This window comes from Prosopis cineraria, unplaced genomic scaffold (assembly GCF_029017545.1).
Source record: "Prosopis cineraria cultivar Desert tree isolate PC_DT_omini unplaced genomic scaffold, ASM2901754v1 PC1944, whole genome shotgun sequence".
NCBI classification, from domain to species: Eukaryota; Viridiplantae; Streptophyta; class Magnoliopsida; order Fabales; family Fabaceae; genus Prosopis; species Prosopis cineraria.
This window is the reverse complement of record NW_026557269.1, coordinates 6,046-21,303: the sequence shown is the minus strand read 5'-3', so window position 1 is coordinate 21,303 and position 15,258 is coordinate 6,046. Positions and strand designations below refer to the sequence as shown.

The 15,258-nt window shown below is 30.9% G+C and overlaps 3 protein-coding genes across 3 annotated transcripts; all 3 read right to left on the bottom strand.

Annotated features, from left to right (window-relative positions):
- Positions 1-438: 438 nt before the first annotated feature.
- LOC129301181 (putative F-box protein At3g16210) lies at positions 439-1,143 on the bottom strand. The gene has a single exon (XM_054939755.1). It carries the CDS (start codon positions 1,141-1,143, stop codon positions 439-441), a length of 705 nt encoding a protein of 234 aa, XP_054795730.1.
- Positions 1,144-5,606: 4,463 nt separating this feature from the next.
- Positions 5,607-6,473, bottom strand: LOC129301180 (putative F-box only protein 15). The gene has a single exon (XM_054939754.1). The coding sequence runs from the start codon at positions 6,471-6,473 to the stop codon at positions 5,607-5,609; it is 867 nt and encodes a 288-aa protein (XP_054795729.1).
- Positions 6,474-13,684: 7,211 nt separating this feature from the next.
- Positions 13,685-14,821, bottom strand: LOC129301179 (F-box/kelch-repeat protein At3g23880-like). Its single transcript, XM_054939753.1, has one exon. The coding sequence runs from the start codon at positions 14,819-14,821 to the stop codon at positions 13,685-13,687; it is 1,137 nt and encodes a 378-aa protein (XP_054795728.1).
- Positions 14,822-15,258: the final 437 nt, after the last annotated feature.

Genomic DNA, 15,258 nt, shown 5'->3' with positions numbered 1-15,258 from the left:
TTCGATGTTTCTGTTGCCAATAGGTACAAGACTTTCTGCATAATTGAAAGTAATTGATAAAGAATCGCCACATCTGCAAGAAACAAATTTCTCTAATTCATCAGTATTCATATTTAACAGATATAGAACCGTTGTCATTCCAAGCTGAGAAGCATCGGAGATAATTTTGTCCAACCAAATGCCCCTTAGAGACATGTAAGGATTGGGGCCCATGCTCACAGTATATTTCTTACTCCAATTCCATCTCTCCTCAGATGGACTTGCACTCTCTTCCATCGCCCACAATTCAACCACATAAGGTTCATAGTTCCAAATATTAAAAAAGTATAGCTAGTTGATTCTGATGTACAGTAAGCGAGCCACGTAAATCACGGTCTGATAATGCTGTAGGCTGTGGTATCAAGGTAAACACTTCCGTTGCTATGTCAAATGAAACTATTATCCATTCAATAACATCATCTTTACCCAAACCACCAAGCTCAACGATCCTATCCCCATACCAAAAAATAGCTCCACGAACATTGATTGGAAAAAGATGAAGAGACACCCCACCAAACTCCTCCATGACCCTGTATTCAATGAATACACTTCTACTACTAGATCATCCTCAGAATCAAACGCAGTTTCATGAGATACCACTATCTTGTAATCATTAACAATTGGACTGAACCCAAATGCGAATAAATCATAATTAGAATCAATATCGTCGTGCATAATTCTTGGCACCTGTCTAATCTCTCTGGTGGCAGGATTCCACAAGAAAAGGGAAGGAAGAAAAGGAAGTGGTGCACCATAACCAGTGCTAACACAGAGCAAGCCGTTGCTGCAACCAACGATCCTAGCATACCGTAAGGAATCTACCATAGGCGACGACTGAATTTCAAGAACCTGCATCTCATAATTGAGCATATACAAGTGCAGAGGATCACACCTGAAGTCCGACTGCAAAAGAAGCAAGGGGTTTTCATTAGTGGAGTGGTGCAAGCGTTCTGTGATGACAGAGTCGGTCTTGATGAGTTTTTTCCAGTGCTTGCAGACACATTGAAATCGGATTAGGGATTTCACAGGAAGCCGTGTGAGAATGTTTCTGATGATTTCTTCCGGAAGAAATGGTGTGTCGCCATCCACCGCAGTCAGTTTCATGGTGCTCGATTGGAAGAGAGCAGTGGAACCTCGGCCATCACAAAAGGGCGTTATGGTTTGTCCGTTTATGTTTATATTTAATAATTTTTTTGGTCGACCAATATTACAATAATTACATATGTTACACCCAAAAATCAATTACATATTATTATTATTATTATTATTATATATTAAACATTATGTACTTGATTTATTAATATTTAAGTAATGATGACTTTATTTTATAAAATCATTTCGAAATTTAAAATTTTAGCTAATTTCCAAACAATAGTTTAAAATAATTAATGGGATTTTAATGACAAATTCAATTGTTATCAATTGGGATACCTATTTTATTTTATATCTAAATAAATATAAACAGAAAACACGTTTAAAATCGCTTTAAGTGATCAATTTTTTTTTTATTTTGATGAATAAGAGGTTAAAATATTTAGTTATTTATTTATTGAGTAAGATATAATGACCTCTTTTTTATTTTGTTAAAGTTACTCTTCTATTTTTAAAACCCTTTAATTCAAATTTTAACACCATTATGTATATTTCATTAACAATGTTAAAATACTTAATTTTTTATTTGTAATTATATTGAAAATTTTAAAATTATTAATTTCCCCTTATAATTTAATTGTCTACACTCCCTCTAATTTAAGTAACTTTAAATAAAAATATAACAATATTTAAACAAAAAATTTTAAAACATTGTATTAAAATTATAATTTTTAAAAAAATAAACATAAATCATATTGATTATTTTATCTCTTATTATATTAAATCCCAATTTTATTAAGTTATTTTTGTACATGTCTTATTGTGTTGATATATTATTTTATCCAACTTATTTTTTTATTTTTTTAAAAAATAATAAATAAATAAATAAATAAGCTTGCATAACTAAAATATAAATATATCCATTAAAATTTGTTGGATAGCTTAAACAAATTTTAGACAACATTTATATTTAAAGAAAGATATTTTGGTCTGACATATTCGACTTGATGTAATCAATTCATGAAAAAGAGGAGATAAAAGGAGGAGGAACAAGCATGGAAATGGAGTTTAATCACACCAAGAAGCCTTCACCTTCAAAGGGCAACAAAACAATAAACATAATTACTGGCAAAAGCTTCAATGAGTATTCCCAATCAGAATGGAAATTGAATTCAACGTATTTCTGCTGAAGAATTTCCCATTCATTTTCACACATCCACAATGGTACTGTCAAATTAATACCTCGTTCTCTTTGAACCCAAGATATCAACCTTTGCCACTATCCTTAAATGATCAGATGGCTATGAGGCCAGAGAACAATAAGGTTGAATGCATGTTTCTTTCTTTTATGTAAATTTGTGAAGGAACCACATCATAATATCATGATTCATGTGAAGAGAAAGATAGATATAATCAGAGACGGATCTAGAATTGAATCTATGGGAGGGCCAAAATGCATAATTACATCACAATGGGAAGCTAAAATGAGTTTTTAACATTTTTAACCAAAAACAACAATGTAATTTTTGAAGTTTTTTTTCATCTGTCCTTAGATATGATGTGTGAAACCCACACACTCTGAAGAGTTCGTCATTCAACGTGTTCAAGTGTCTAACATTACATGACATCGTTATGTAAATATTGTCACATGCATGAATCCAATCAATTTTGCACTACTATCATTCTTGGATGATAATGTCATGTGGGCAAATAAGATAGGGTTAAGGGGTAAAAATGCTTTGAAAATTCTCTGAAAGGAGAATTGAGTATTTTTATATTTTAATTAGGGTAATTTTACCCCATTGTTAAATCTGGGGAATGTGCACCATTAAAATTAAAATTTGACTGAATGAAGAACAAGTGGCACTCATTGATTTGTCCTCAATTCTTTCCCTCTGTCTCTGAACCGTTCCTTTTCTCCATCTTCTTCCTTATTCCTTAGACTTTCTATTTTACTTTTTTTTAATTTATTATTGCATAAGGTTCTCCCCTGCGAGCTAGCTTGCACACTGCCATCATTATCGAGCTTGTGATGAAGGTGGTGAACAGTGCCATTAATAAACATATGACAAATGTATGGTCATTCAGTACCTACACTCAATGAAATGTACATGCTCGAGTGAGTTCATTCATTAGTGGAATACAATTCCATGAATGGCGAATGGACTAATTAGAGGGACATGCATTGTTAAATTAGGAGAATAGATTGTGAGTACCTTTGTGATCCTTGCCAATGTTGAGAACAATGACCTCTACCAAGCCTTAGGTGTTCATAAGAAAACTAAGAGCAAGGGCTTCTTGAAAAGGCATTCTACAGATGACGGCCACAATAGCTGTGCCAACAATCTTTCTAAATCAAGGAATAAATATGACCAGACCACGAAGTTCCTTTGCTTATGGTTGCCACATTTGTCTTCAACCCACTAGAGACAAAATAAAGAGGTAGAAAAAGGCTAGAGATGATGTCCTCAAGCTTCTCGATTAAGACCCCAACAAAAGGACCATCTTTGGGCATGGCAATGCCAATCACAAACACCCTAGACAAGACATGAATGCCAATAGTAGGGTGAAATTATTCCCTTTTCTAAATCCTTTTCTAAAATTTTAAAGCAAAATTACTCCAATTAAAAAGTGAAAGCACTTGGTGCTCATTTCAGAAAATTTTTGAGGGCATTTTTGTCCCTAAACCCTATAAAGATATATACATAGAGACACATTCTGGTCAACTCATATGCTTTGTGTTCATTGTTCGAGAGGGACACAAATCCCTTTCTGTTTGGTGCTTCAAGGATTCTTAAACTTAGAAAAAGTATCATCAATTCTTACATTTTTCCCTTTCCTGACTCAATTTATAAATTATAACAGTGGGGACTTATCAGCTTAGATGTGTCTAATAATATTATTGGGTAGTTTGTATTTGATTTTGTATCATCATAACTATTAGCAGATCATTACTTTGTTTCTAATTCTTCCTATCTTAGATAGATCTCTTCTATCTTAGTTTCTAGATATTCATTTGAACCTGACACGATTACAATTATATAACTGCGATGAGGGTTTTTATCTCCTGTTGGCCCAAAAAAAAGAATGAGGGTATTTATCAATATTTTCAAAACTAAACCAGACATTGAAACGGTGACATAATAATTAAATTAAAAAAATTATATATGTATATAATAATCTAAATATAAAAATAAATATGAAATTTCTATTGAACTTAAAAATAAAACAAAATATTTTAAGTATATCATGAATTAACAAGTCATATGATACAACATAACATCAAATAATTAAAAAAATTACTCATTTTCTAAAAAAAATTGATGAAAAATTTTTAAAAAAGAAAGGGCATTTTTTTGAACAGTCCAATTTTTTAAAATTGGACTTGATTCTCGGCTTGATCCTAATTCTTGGTCCGACCTTCAGTCCAAAGTAGCCCAATTCGACTCAATTCCTCAAATGGTTTTTTCAGCTTGACCAAGCCATTATCCTGACCGATCAACGTTCCAACCGTTTGATTCAGTCTAATTTTTTAATCATTAGTATTTATAAATAATGAAAGACACTCTAAGACATCTTTATGTAATTAGTCATAAATAAGAAGACACCTCTTATTTAATTATTAGAATAGACAACCTTAAATCGAAACTATCTGCTTCTCTTAATAAGTAGATACCTTTTAATAATCCAATTTCAGAAATTAGTATTAAAATTAATTCAAATTTTGATTTATTAATATAAAATTGGCATTTCAATAAATAAAGATAAATAACATTTTGAATTGATGAAGATGCATGAAATGGAAGGAAAGGAAGGGAAAATTTCCAACAGCAAACATGTCGGGCATGTAAAGGAAATGAACGGAAATTAATGAAGTGCCCAAAAAAAAAAAAAAACTAACAAACATTTGAATTAGGAAAGAATGGTTCATGGAAAGCCTTATATAATTCATACACTAGGATTTGAATCAGGAAATCGATCCTCTGAAGTTGATAATCTATTAATTTCATGAAACTTACCATTTAAAAAAAGAAAACAGAGAAAACTAAACAACTTGATATCATGAACATATCCAAAAAAAAAAAAAACCTAGAAATCTCTTGTACTAATTCATCATCTTACACAACATCTCTAGAAGGCACAAGGTTTATAAATACAGTCAAATGATCCAAAATGTGGCGGATTCATTTCCATTGTAAGTCCTAAAACAAAGGAAATATGCAAAGTGATAATTAAAATTCAGGATCTTCAATATGCAAATTGCCAACAGGTAACAGACTTTCTGCATAATTGAAAGTAACTGATAAGGAATAGCCACACCTGCGAGTATCAAAGTTTTGTGATTCATTAGTGTTGATATTTAATAAATATAAAACATACGCTTCATACGGATAATAGGAAATAATTTCATCCAACCAAATACCACGTGGACAAATGTAATAATCGGTGCTTATACTATGTTTTTTGCTCCAACTCTATCTCTCCAGAGATGCGCCAACACCCTCCTCCATCACCCACAAATCAATCACAGAAGATTCATAGTTCCCAATCACAGTATGAGAAAATATAGCGAGTTGGTTCTCATATAGAGTAAGACTACCATGTGCACCAAAATCTAATCCAGCAGGCAGTGTTAGCAATGTAAACACTTCCATTGCTATGTCAAATGAAAGTATCATTATTTCAACAACATTAATTTCTTCTTCATCGCCACATTCAATCACCCTATCCACAGACCAAAACATAGTTCCATAAGCAGTAACAGGAGAGGAACCATGAAAATCCACCCCAGGAAAGTCCTGAAATTCTATTTCTAATTCCTTCCATGATCCTGTACTTAATGAATACACTTCTATCCGATTAAACACAGAATCAAACTCAAGTTCATGAGATATCACTATCTTGCCATCATTAACAATTGGACTGAACCCAAATCCAAATATGTCAAAAACGATATGACCAAATCCCTTATATATAGGTCTGGGCACCATTCTGACCCCTCTAGTGGCAGGATTCCACAAGAAAAAGGAGAGGAAAACTGCATTTTCATCTCGAACACACAGTAACCCATGGCTGCAGCCAACAATCTTAGCCAGCAATAAGGAATCCATCAAAGAAGGGGGCTGAACTTCAAAATGTTGCATCTCGTAATTGAGCATATGTAAGTGCAGAGGATCACATCTGTCATCCCATTGCAAAAGAAGCAAAGGGTTTTCATTACTGGAGTGATCCAAGTGCTCTTGGATGAAAGATTGGGTCTTGATGAAATTTTTCCAATGCTTGCACACAAATTGTAATCGGATTTGAGATTTTACCGGAAGCAGTATGAGAATGTTTCTCATGATTTCTTGTGGAAGAAATGGTGTGTTGTCATCCGCCGCACTCTGCCTCATGGTTCTCGATTAGAAGGGACGAGGGAACGCTTTGCAATCACAAGAGGCCAGTAGGCCTTTGGTACGCAAGTCTCAATTTAGAAGGATTGAGATTGAGATTAAGATTGTGATTGGGATTGAGATTGAAATTAAGAGTGGAAATGAAGTTTTAAAATTATGTTTGGCATGGGATAATATTTGTGAGGAATACTTTCTTTTATTTTATTTTATAATTACATATAAATTAGGAAAAGACAATATTAGACCTCTGGGGAAACCATAGGTTCTGAAGCAATTTGAGTCGTTCTTTTTCATGAACCAATTGAACAATTTTTGCTGCCAAGTCCATCACATTTCGGAACTCGTCACACTTCAAGAACAAGTGCAGTGACTTCATCTAGTCAATTGGATCCCGCCAAGGTTGTCATTGGTCTGCCAATTTCCATTTACGATGCTCTCAGCTATGCAATGAATTTTGCAGATCATGCCTACATTAACAACAAGGTACGTCGGTGACTTAATCAAGTGTGGTTTTGTGGCAAGGTTGCCGACGTCACTGCCATCTACAAGGGTTTAGGTGGCTGTAACTTAGTTTTATGTCATGTAGGAGAGGCTTGGGTCATCAATCATTCTCCTTCTCCCATCTTTGGTCTCCTTCTCCCATCAAATTTGCCAGTTGCATCAACGAATGAGAGGGTCGTCGATGAAGGACGACGTTGACATTAGCAGATGAGAGGGGCGTCGGTGTTGGTGTTGTAACATTCTAAAAATTAACCTAAAGTTAATTAAGTTAATTTAGAGCAAATGAGTAATTTTGAAGAAATATTTAGATATAAATAATTTTAGTTAGAAGATTATTATTGAATTTAATTTAGATTAAATCCTAAGTTATGATTTTATAGTAAATAGAAATAGTAATAATAATATTATTATAAAAAGAAAGAAAGAAAGAAGAAGGAAAAGGAACATAAAATAAATTAAAAATTGAAGAGGGGAGAGAGAAGTAATTTTTGCTTTGAGTGTTCAAGTGTAAATAATGCCAAAAAAAAAAGTAAACTAAAGGGGTGGGGCAGAAATTTCCGTGCGTGTATTTGGTGTACATTATTATTATTATTGTAATAATAATAATGAGAAGGAAAGAAAGACGTGTGAACCCCACAGTTTTCTTTTGAAAAAGCAACACATCTTATTCTTTTTTTTATTTTCTTCATTCTTTCTTCGTTCCTTCTTGCGCGACAGAGAGAGCGAAAACAGAGACAGCAAACGCGACGCCTGCGACAGAGCTAAAGTAGAAGATAGGGCTCCATAATAAAATATTTCAGATGAGATTTTAAGTATTCTAAGATTAGGTAAGTGTTCTAAATATTTTTTTCTTAATTGTTTTTCCCTTTAAGCTATAGATTTTGATATTTTGAAAAACCTAGGATTTGAAAGAGAGATAAATTTTGATGAGTAAATCTGATTATTGAGATTGTTGGTAGTGTAATAAATATTTTAGAGTATTATTTTGTTGATAGAATTGGAACTTGAGGCATTTGAGTTTATCCCTAGATCCCTATGGGTAGATTTTTGGTTAAATCTAAAAATATAAATTGATTTGTTGATATTTAGATGATTATTTGATATGAGAAATAAATTATTATGACTATAGAATAATGATTCTAGGCTTGAAATTAAGTTTGCAATTTTTGAGTATTTTTATGTGCGAATTTTTGGAATAAAAAGAGAAATTTTGATATTAGAAAATTATTTGAATGAAATTATTGTAAAGGAGACTATTGAACCTAGTAGATAGATTCAAATACATGAAATTAAATTTTAAAACTTAAGAGGCTAAGACTAAGGTCTTACAAAAATAAAATAAAATAAAATAAATACTTAGGTGTTAGAATATGAGTGAAAATTGTGTTAATAATATTATTGACACATTAGGATATGATTAATTGTAGATTAATTTTCTTTTGACACCATTCAAGCTTTGGAAAGCTTTGGAAGTGTTGTAACTTGAGGGCTAACCTTTGACCTCTCAAAGGTTGAGGTAACCAAGGCATATCTAAGTTATACAAATGCATGATAATTAATTATGAATACAAGTAGCCAATAAATTTATCAAAGTGACCATTCAAACAATCACATTAATAACATGTTAACCACATTAACATTTAACTCATGTGAATAATTTTAAGAATAAAGTCAAGTATAAAATTTGAACAAATAGCCACATATACATTATTCGCATAATTACTACATGTTCTCATTTCTACAATTATAATCATATTTTCAACATAGCCATTAATCACTCAAATGGCATGATAGTAATAATATGCATGATTGATCTCTTCCTTATATCCCCCTTATTTCCTCTGACATGAAATCCGTGGGCCAACAACCGAAAGAGATCGTCCATGTGGTGAGACTACCTAAGGCCTTAATCATATCATGAGGGGCTACCGGGTCAAGGTTACCTTACTTACTTATAAATGTGGTTTTCTCCAAATCACACATTATGGAGTGTCATATCCAAAACTAGCTCTACCCAAAACTTCAGGTAGGCTAGTAGGGTCAAGTCCCTTAATAGGAACAATGCTACATACCTTGTAAGGTACCTCAACCTTTGAGAGGTCAAAGGTTAGCCCTAAAGTTACAACACTTCCAAAGCTTTCCAAAGCTTGAATGGTGTCAAAAGAAAATTAATCTACAATTAATCATATCCTAATGTGTCAATAATATTATTAACACAATTTTCACTCATATTCTAACACCTAAGTATTTATTTTATTTTATTTTATTTTTGTAAGACCTTAGTCTTAGCCTCTTAAGTTTTAAAATTTAATTTCATGTATTTGAATCTATCTACTAGGTTCAATAGTCTCCTTTACAATAATTTCATTCAAATAATTTTCTAATATCAAAATTTCTCTTTTTATTCCAAAAATTCGCACATAAAAATATTCAAAAATTGCAAACTTAATTTCAAGCCTAGAATCATTATTCTATAGTCATAATAATTTATTTCTCATATCAAATAATCATCTAAATATCAACAAATCAATTTATATTTTCAGATTTAACCAAAAATCTACCAATAGGGATCTAAAGATAAACTCAAATGCCTCAAATTCTAATTTTATGAACAAAATAATACTCTAGAATATTTATTACACTACCAACAACCTCAATAATCAGATTTACTCATCAAAATTCATTCCTCTTTCAAACCCTAGGTTTTCCAACATATCAAAATCTACAGCTCAAAGGGAAAAACGATTAAGAAAAAATGTTTAGAACACTTATCTAGTTTTAGAATACTTAAAATCTCATCTGAAGTATTCTATTATGGAGCCCTATCTTCTACTTTAGCTTTGTCACAGGCGTCGCGCTCGCTATCTCTATTTTCACTCTCTCTGTCGCGCGAGAAGGAATGAAGAAAGAATGAAAGAAATGAAGAAAAGAATCAGATGTGTTGCTTTTCAAAAGAAAATTGTGAGGCCCACACGTCTTTCTTTCCTTCTCATTATTATTATTACAATAATAGTAATAATGTACACCAAACACACGCACGGAAATTTCCGCCCCACCCCTTTAGTTTACTTTCTTTTTTAGCATTATTTACACCTCAACACCCAAAGTAAAAATTACTTCTCTCCCCCCTCTTTAATTTTCAATTTATTTTATGTTCCTTTTCCTTCTTCTTTCTTTCTTTTTTTATAATAATATTATTATTACTATTTCTATTTACTATAAAATCATAACTTAGGATTTAATCTAAATTAAATTCAATAATAATCTTCTAACTGAAATTATTTATATCTAAATATTCCTTCAAAATTACTCATTTGCTTTAAATTAACTTAATTAACTTTAGGTTAATTTTTGAAATGTTACAAGTGTTGCTTGGTCTGAAAGTGCGTCGACTAAGTAAAGGGCCAAGGGAGAGAGACGAGGATGGGAGGTGAGAGCAATTTGGTTTGAAAATAATTAAACCCATGATTAATTTTTCAGTACCAAAGGGTGGTGGTATTGGATAATCTCACCTAGGTGGGGTTGGGATTAAGATTAAATTTTCAATTCTCTCGTACCAAAATAAAAAGGTGAGATTATTTTAAGATTAAATTTTCCATTCTCTCGTACCAAAATAAAAAGGTGGGATTATTTAATCCCAATCCCAATCCCATACTCCCAATCCTTCCTACCAAATAAGGCCTTAGAGTTTACCGTGATCCTAGCTTTGCATGTTTATATTTATATATTTCACAGCAAAGGTAATTTCATCAAATACTCCCATAATTTACAAAATGTAATACATTTTTTATGATGTTTGAGGTTTAAAAATATAAAAAAAAAATTATCATTTTAAAGTGTAATTATTCTATATTTTTTAAAAGTGTACTTAATTAAAAAAATTACTTTATATTTATGTTAGAGTGAAATGTTCTATTAAATAACGATAAATATGAAAAAATGATATTAGTTTAAAGAAAAGTAATTATTTTATTGAGATGAGATTTAGTTAAAAATGACTCACATTTTTTAATGGATAGAGTATTAGCTTTTCCCTTCATTACCAAAAACAATAAATCATTCTATATTATTTGACCCAAAAAAATCGTTCAACATTAAAAGCATATTTTTTGCCAACCAATATTAAAAGAATTACATATTTCACACCAAAAAAAGGGGAAATGACAATTAGGAATCCCATAAAAATATTAATGATAATTACATACCTTAAATTATTAAAATTCTAATAAGAAATCATGATCCTTAGTTGTCATTAAAAAAATGTAAATACTAAGTTGGAAAATCTACTAATTACATTTAAAACAAGTTGTAATGTCAATTGAAAATTTATGAGAATTAGTTGAGAATATCAATTTTTTGTTATCAATATACAGGTAAATCACCAGAGAAATCAAGTAAATATACTTAAAATTATTTGTAACTTTAATTGAAAATTTACGAGAATTGATTGTGAATCGCTAGCAAATTACTTATGATTTTTTGCTTTCAATATATAAATAAATCACTTTGAAAGTTTACTAAATATACTTGGGATTATTTGTAACATTAGTTAAAAATTTATGAAAATTAATTATGAATTACAAACCAATCACTTGTTATTTTTTGCTTTCAATATATAAATAAATTACTTAAAAAATTTATTAAATACACTTACAATTATTTATAATGTTAGTTAGAAATTTACAAAAGTCAACTATGAATTATAAGCCAATCACTTATATTTTTTACTATTGCTGAGAAAATAAATAAAAGATAGTTAAAAAATTTTGTAGTATTAATTAAAAATTTATGAAAATTAGTTGTGAATCTCAAGCTAATTAATAAAAGATATTTTTTTGTAAGTAAGAATCATGGTCTGCTATTAGAATTTCCATAATTTAAAGTTTATAATTATCATTAATGTTCTTATGGAGTTTCTAATCCTAATTGTGATTTTCCCACACAACAATTACATATTAATAAATAGAAAACATTATGTATTTGATTTAATATTTAGATTACAAAAAATCATCTTGAAATTTAATTTTTTTAGCTAATTTCGAAATTTAATTATTATCAATTGAAATGTCTGTTTTATTTTATATGTTAAATAACCAGGAATGTAAAACACATTTTAAATAATTAATAAAGGATTGGTTCAATTGATAAATATTTTTTTTTTTAACCATCGAACTTACATGTGATGGGCCTTGAGATCTATCAGATCTGTAATATTTATTGAAGTCATGAAAAAGAGGATAAAGGAGGGTGAATAAGGCTGATCTCCACAAGTCATGCAACAAAGATAACAGCCTATAAAGAAGCGAAAGGGGACGGAGGAAAAAAGAAACAAAAATTAGATAAGGAAAAACGTGCATGAAAAATATCAAAATGGTGTTTTAGGGCTTGTCTGATTTTGTTTTTAAAAATGATTTTGTAAACCAATTTTTAAACATTATTCTTTAAAACAAAACAAAATAAAATTTAATTTAAAAACAAATTTAGAGTTAAAAGAACAACTGCCAGGAGTGATCATAGTGGTTAATGATGATGACATTGTCGTGTTAATGCTGTTACAATAATGCAATCGATCTCACATACTACCATTCTTGGATTATAATGTCATGAGAGTATAAAGAGACACACATACACACATTATATATATATATATATATATATATTAGACACTAACTCATGCTATTAATGAAAGATATTGTGTTTTCTTAGTATTTGAACTGACCCCTTTGGCCTCGGTAGAAGCCATTGTGAGTTTAGTAGTAAGACATTCTTTAGAAGTATTCGTTCCGTTTAAAAATATAAGGTATTTTTTAAGAAGTTAAATGTTAAAAAATGTAAGGCACTTATAATTTTCGAAATATAATTATTTCCTTGTTTTCAAAAGTACTCTTATTGATAATGATTTTATATTTATTAGAGAGTGTTTAACAGGGATAAATATGAAAAGATAGAATTAGTTTGAAAATAGGTAACTACTTTATTAGAAAGTGAAATTCAATTAAAAATGATTTACATTTTTAAACGGAGGGAGTATATCTTATCTGTACTAAAATAAACAGTGACATGCAAATAAAATAACATTAGAAATCTCATGAAAGGATCTTTGTCAAATCTACACAAAATGTCTGAATAATGCATCACCAATTAAACCAACAATCAAGTTTTGCTATGGTAGTCACGCAATTAATCCTTGTTGCAAAGCATATCAACACATATACATGTGATGAATTACACCTGCAATGGAATCAATGGAGGAGAAAAAACACAAATTGAATGAAGAGGGTTTGATATATAAGTTCTTTTGAAAATGTGTACAATAATATTGTTGGATAGTGGGTATAAAATCTGTCATCATCCATTGCTGTCTATTTCTCAGTGCTACAAGGAATAATGAGTTTCTAAAAGAAAGTGAGGGGGGAAGAATTAAATTTGATAATTGACACGCTGGGAAAAAAAGAATCATAAAAAGAATTTTTATGGATAGTCCCACATAATTCATCCACTAGCAACTATAATAAAGACATCCATCTTTGAAAGAAAACTAAACAACTTGATATTATAAAAAATCTGGTACCAAGTATCTACCAAGTCATAAGAAAGCTAAATTGGGTTGGCTTCATTTCCAACAAAAGTCCTCAAACTAAGATATAGAACCAGTGCTCCTAAACATGGTAATTACCTACAGATACTAGACTTTCAGCATATTTGAAAATGCCTGAAACTCTATATCTGTGAATAAAATTTTTTTCCAATACATGAGTTCTAAGATTTAACAAAGATAGAACAGTGTGCCTTCCATTGTTAGCTTCACATTCACTTTCTTCAGATTCAGATTTATACAGATCTGTAACGTCACAGACAATTTGATCCATCCAAATACAGCGTGGATACCAGGATAAACATGTGCTTATAGTATATTTCTTACTCCAACTACATCTCTGTCCAGATGCACTAGTACGCTCATCCATCAACCAAAAATCAATCGCACAAAGTTCATGGTTCTCAATAACAGTAGCAAGTTTGTTCTCATATGCAGTAAGACAAGGACGCGAACCAAAATATAATGAAGCAGGTGGTGGTAACAATGAAAACACTTCCATTGTTATGTCAAATGCAATTATCATCCAATCATCTTCACTATCATCACCAGGCCAAAAAATAGATCCATTGGCAGTGACAGGGTGAGAATGAAGGCGCACACCCCCAAAGTCCTCAACTTTTACTTCCCTCCATAATCCTGTGCTTAATGAATACACTTCTACTCGATTATCCTCCTGATCAAGCTCTTTTTCACGAGATATCACGATCTTGTAATCATTAACAATTGGACTAAACCGAAATCCTACGTAAAAATCACCGTCATCAAGATTATAAATAGTTCTGGGCACCTTTCTGACTTTTATAGTGGCAGGATTCCACAATAAAAGGGAAGGAAGAGATGCACCACAATAATCAAATATTTTGACACAGAGCAAGCCGTTGCTGCAACCCACGATCTCAGACATCTCCCTCAAGATCAAAGGTGGGGGATGAACTTCAAGGACTCGCATCTCGCAATCGATCATACGTAAGCGCTGATTATCACATTTAGCATCCCATTGTAAAAGAAGTAAAGGGTTTTCATTACTGGAGTGCTGTAAGTGTTCTTCGATGAAAGATGGGGACTTGATGAGATTTTTCCAATGTTTGCAAACACATCGAAATCGGATTAGGGATTTTACCGGAAGGCATTTGAGAATGTTGGTCATGATTTCTTCAGGAAGAAATGGATTGTCGCTATCCATTACCTTAGGCTTCATGGCGTTCGACTGAAAGAGATGAGGAAAGCCTTCGCAATCAAGTATTTAGGGATCGGATGAGGCTATATCCTACAGTCGACGGAGCAGAGCTCTTTGAAACTTGAAAGAGAGGAAAGCATCTCTAAGGGAGGCTATTACAAGATTTACAATTTTATATTTAAAAAAATATATTTATAAATCTTTATACTTTCACTCAATTTTAAGCTAGATCTCTACAATTTATTTTATTTTAATTAAATATTTATAATTTAATTTATCAGATATGTTAAGTTTTAAAGGTTAAAATTAATAATAAATTAATAAATTTCACAAAATAAAAATACGGTTGGAGTTGATAAAAAATAATTTAATTCTTTTAGTCAAAATCTAAAAATATTGATTTAATACATTATTTACATTTTTATTAATTTTTAATGAAGATTCTATATTTATAAAAA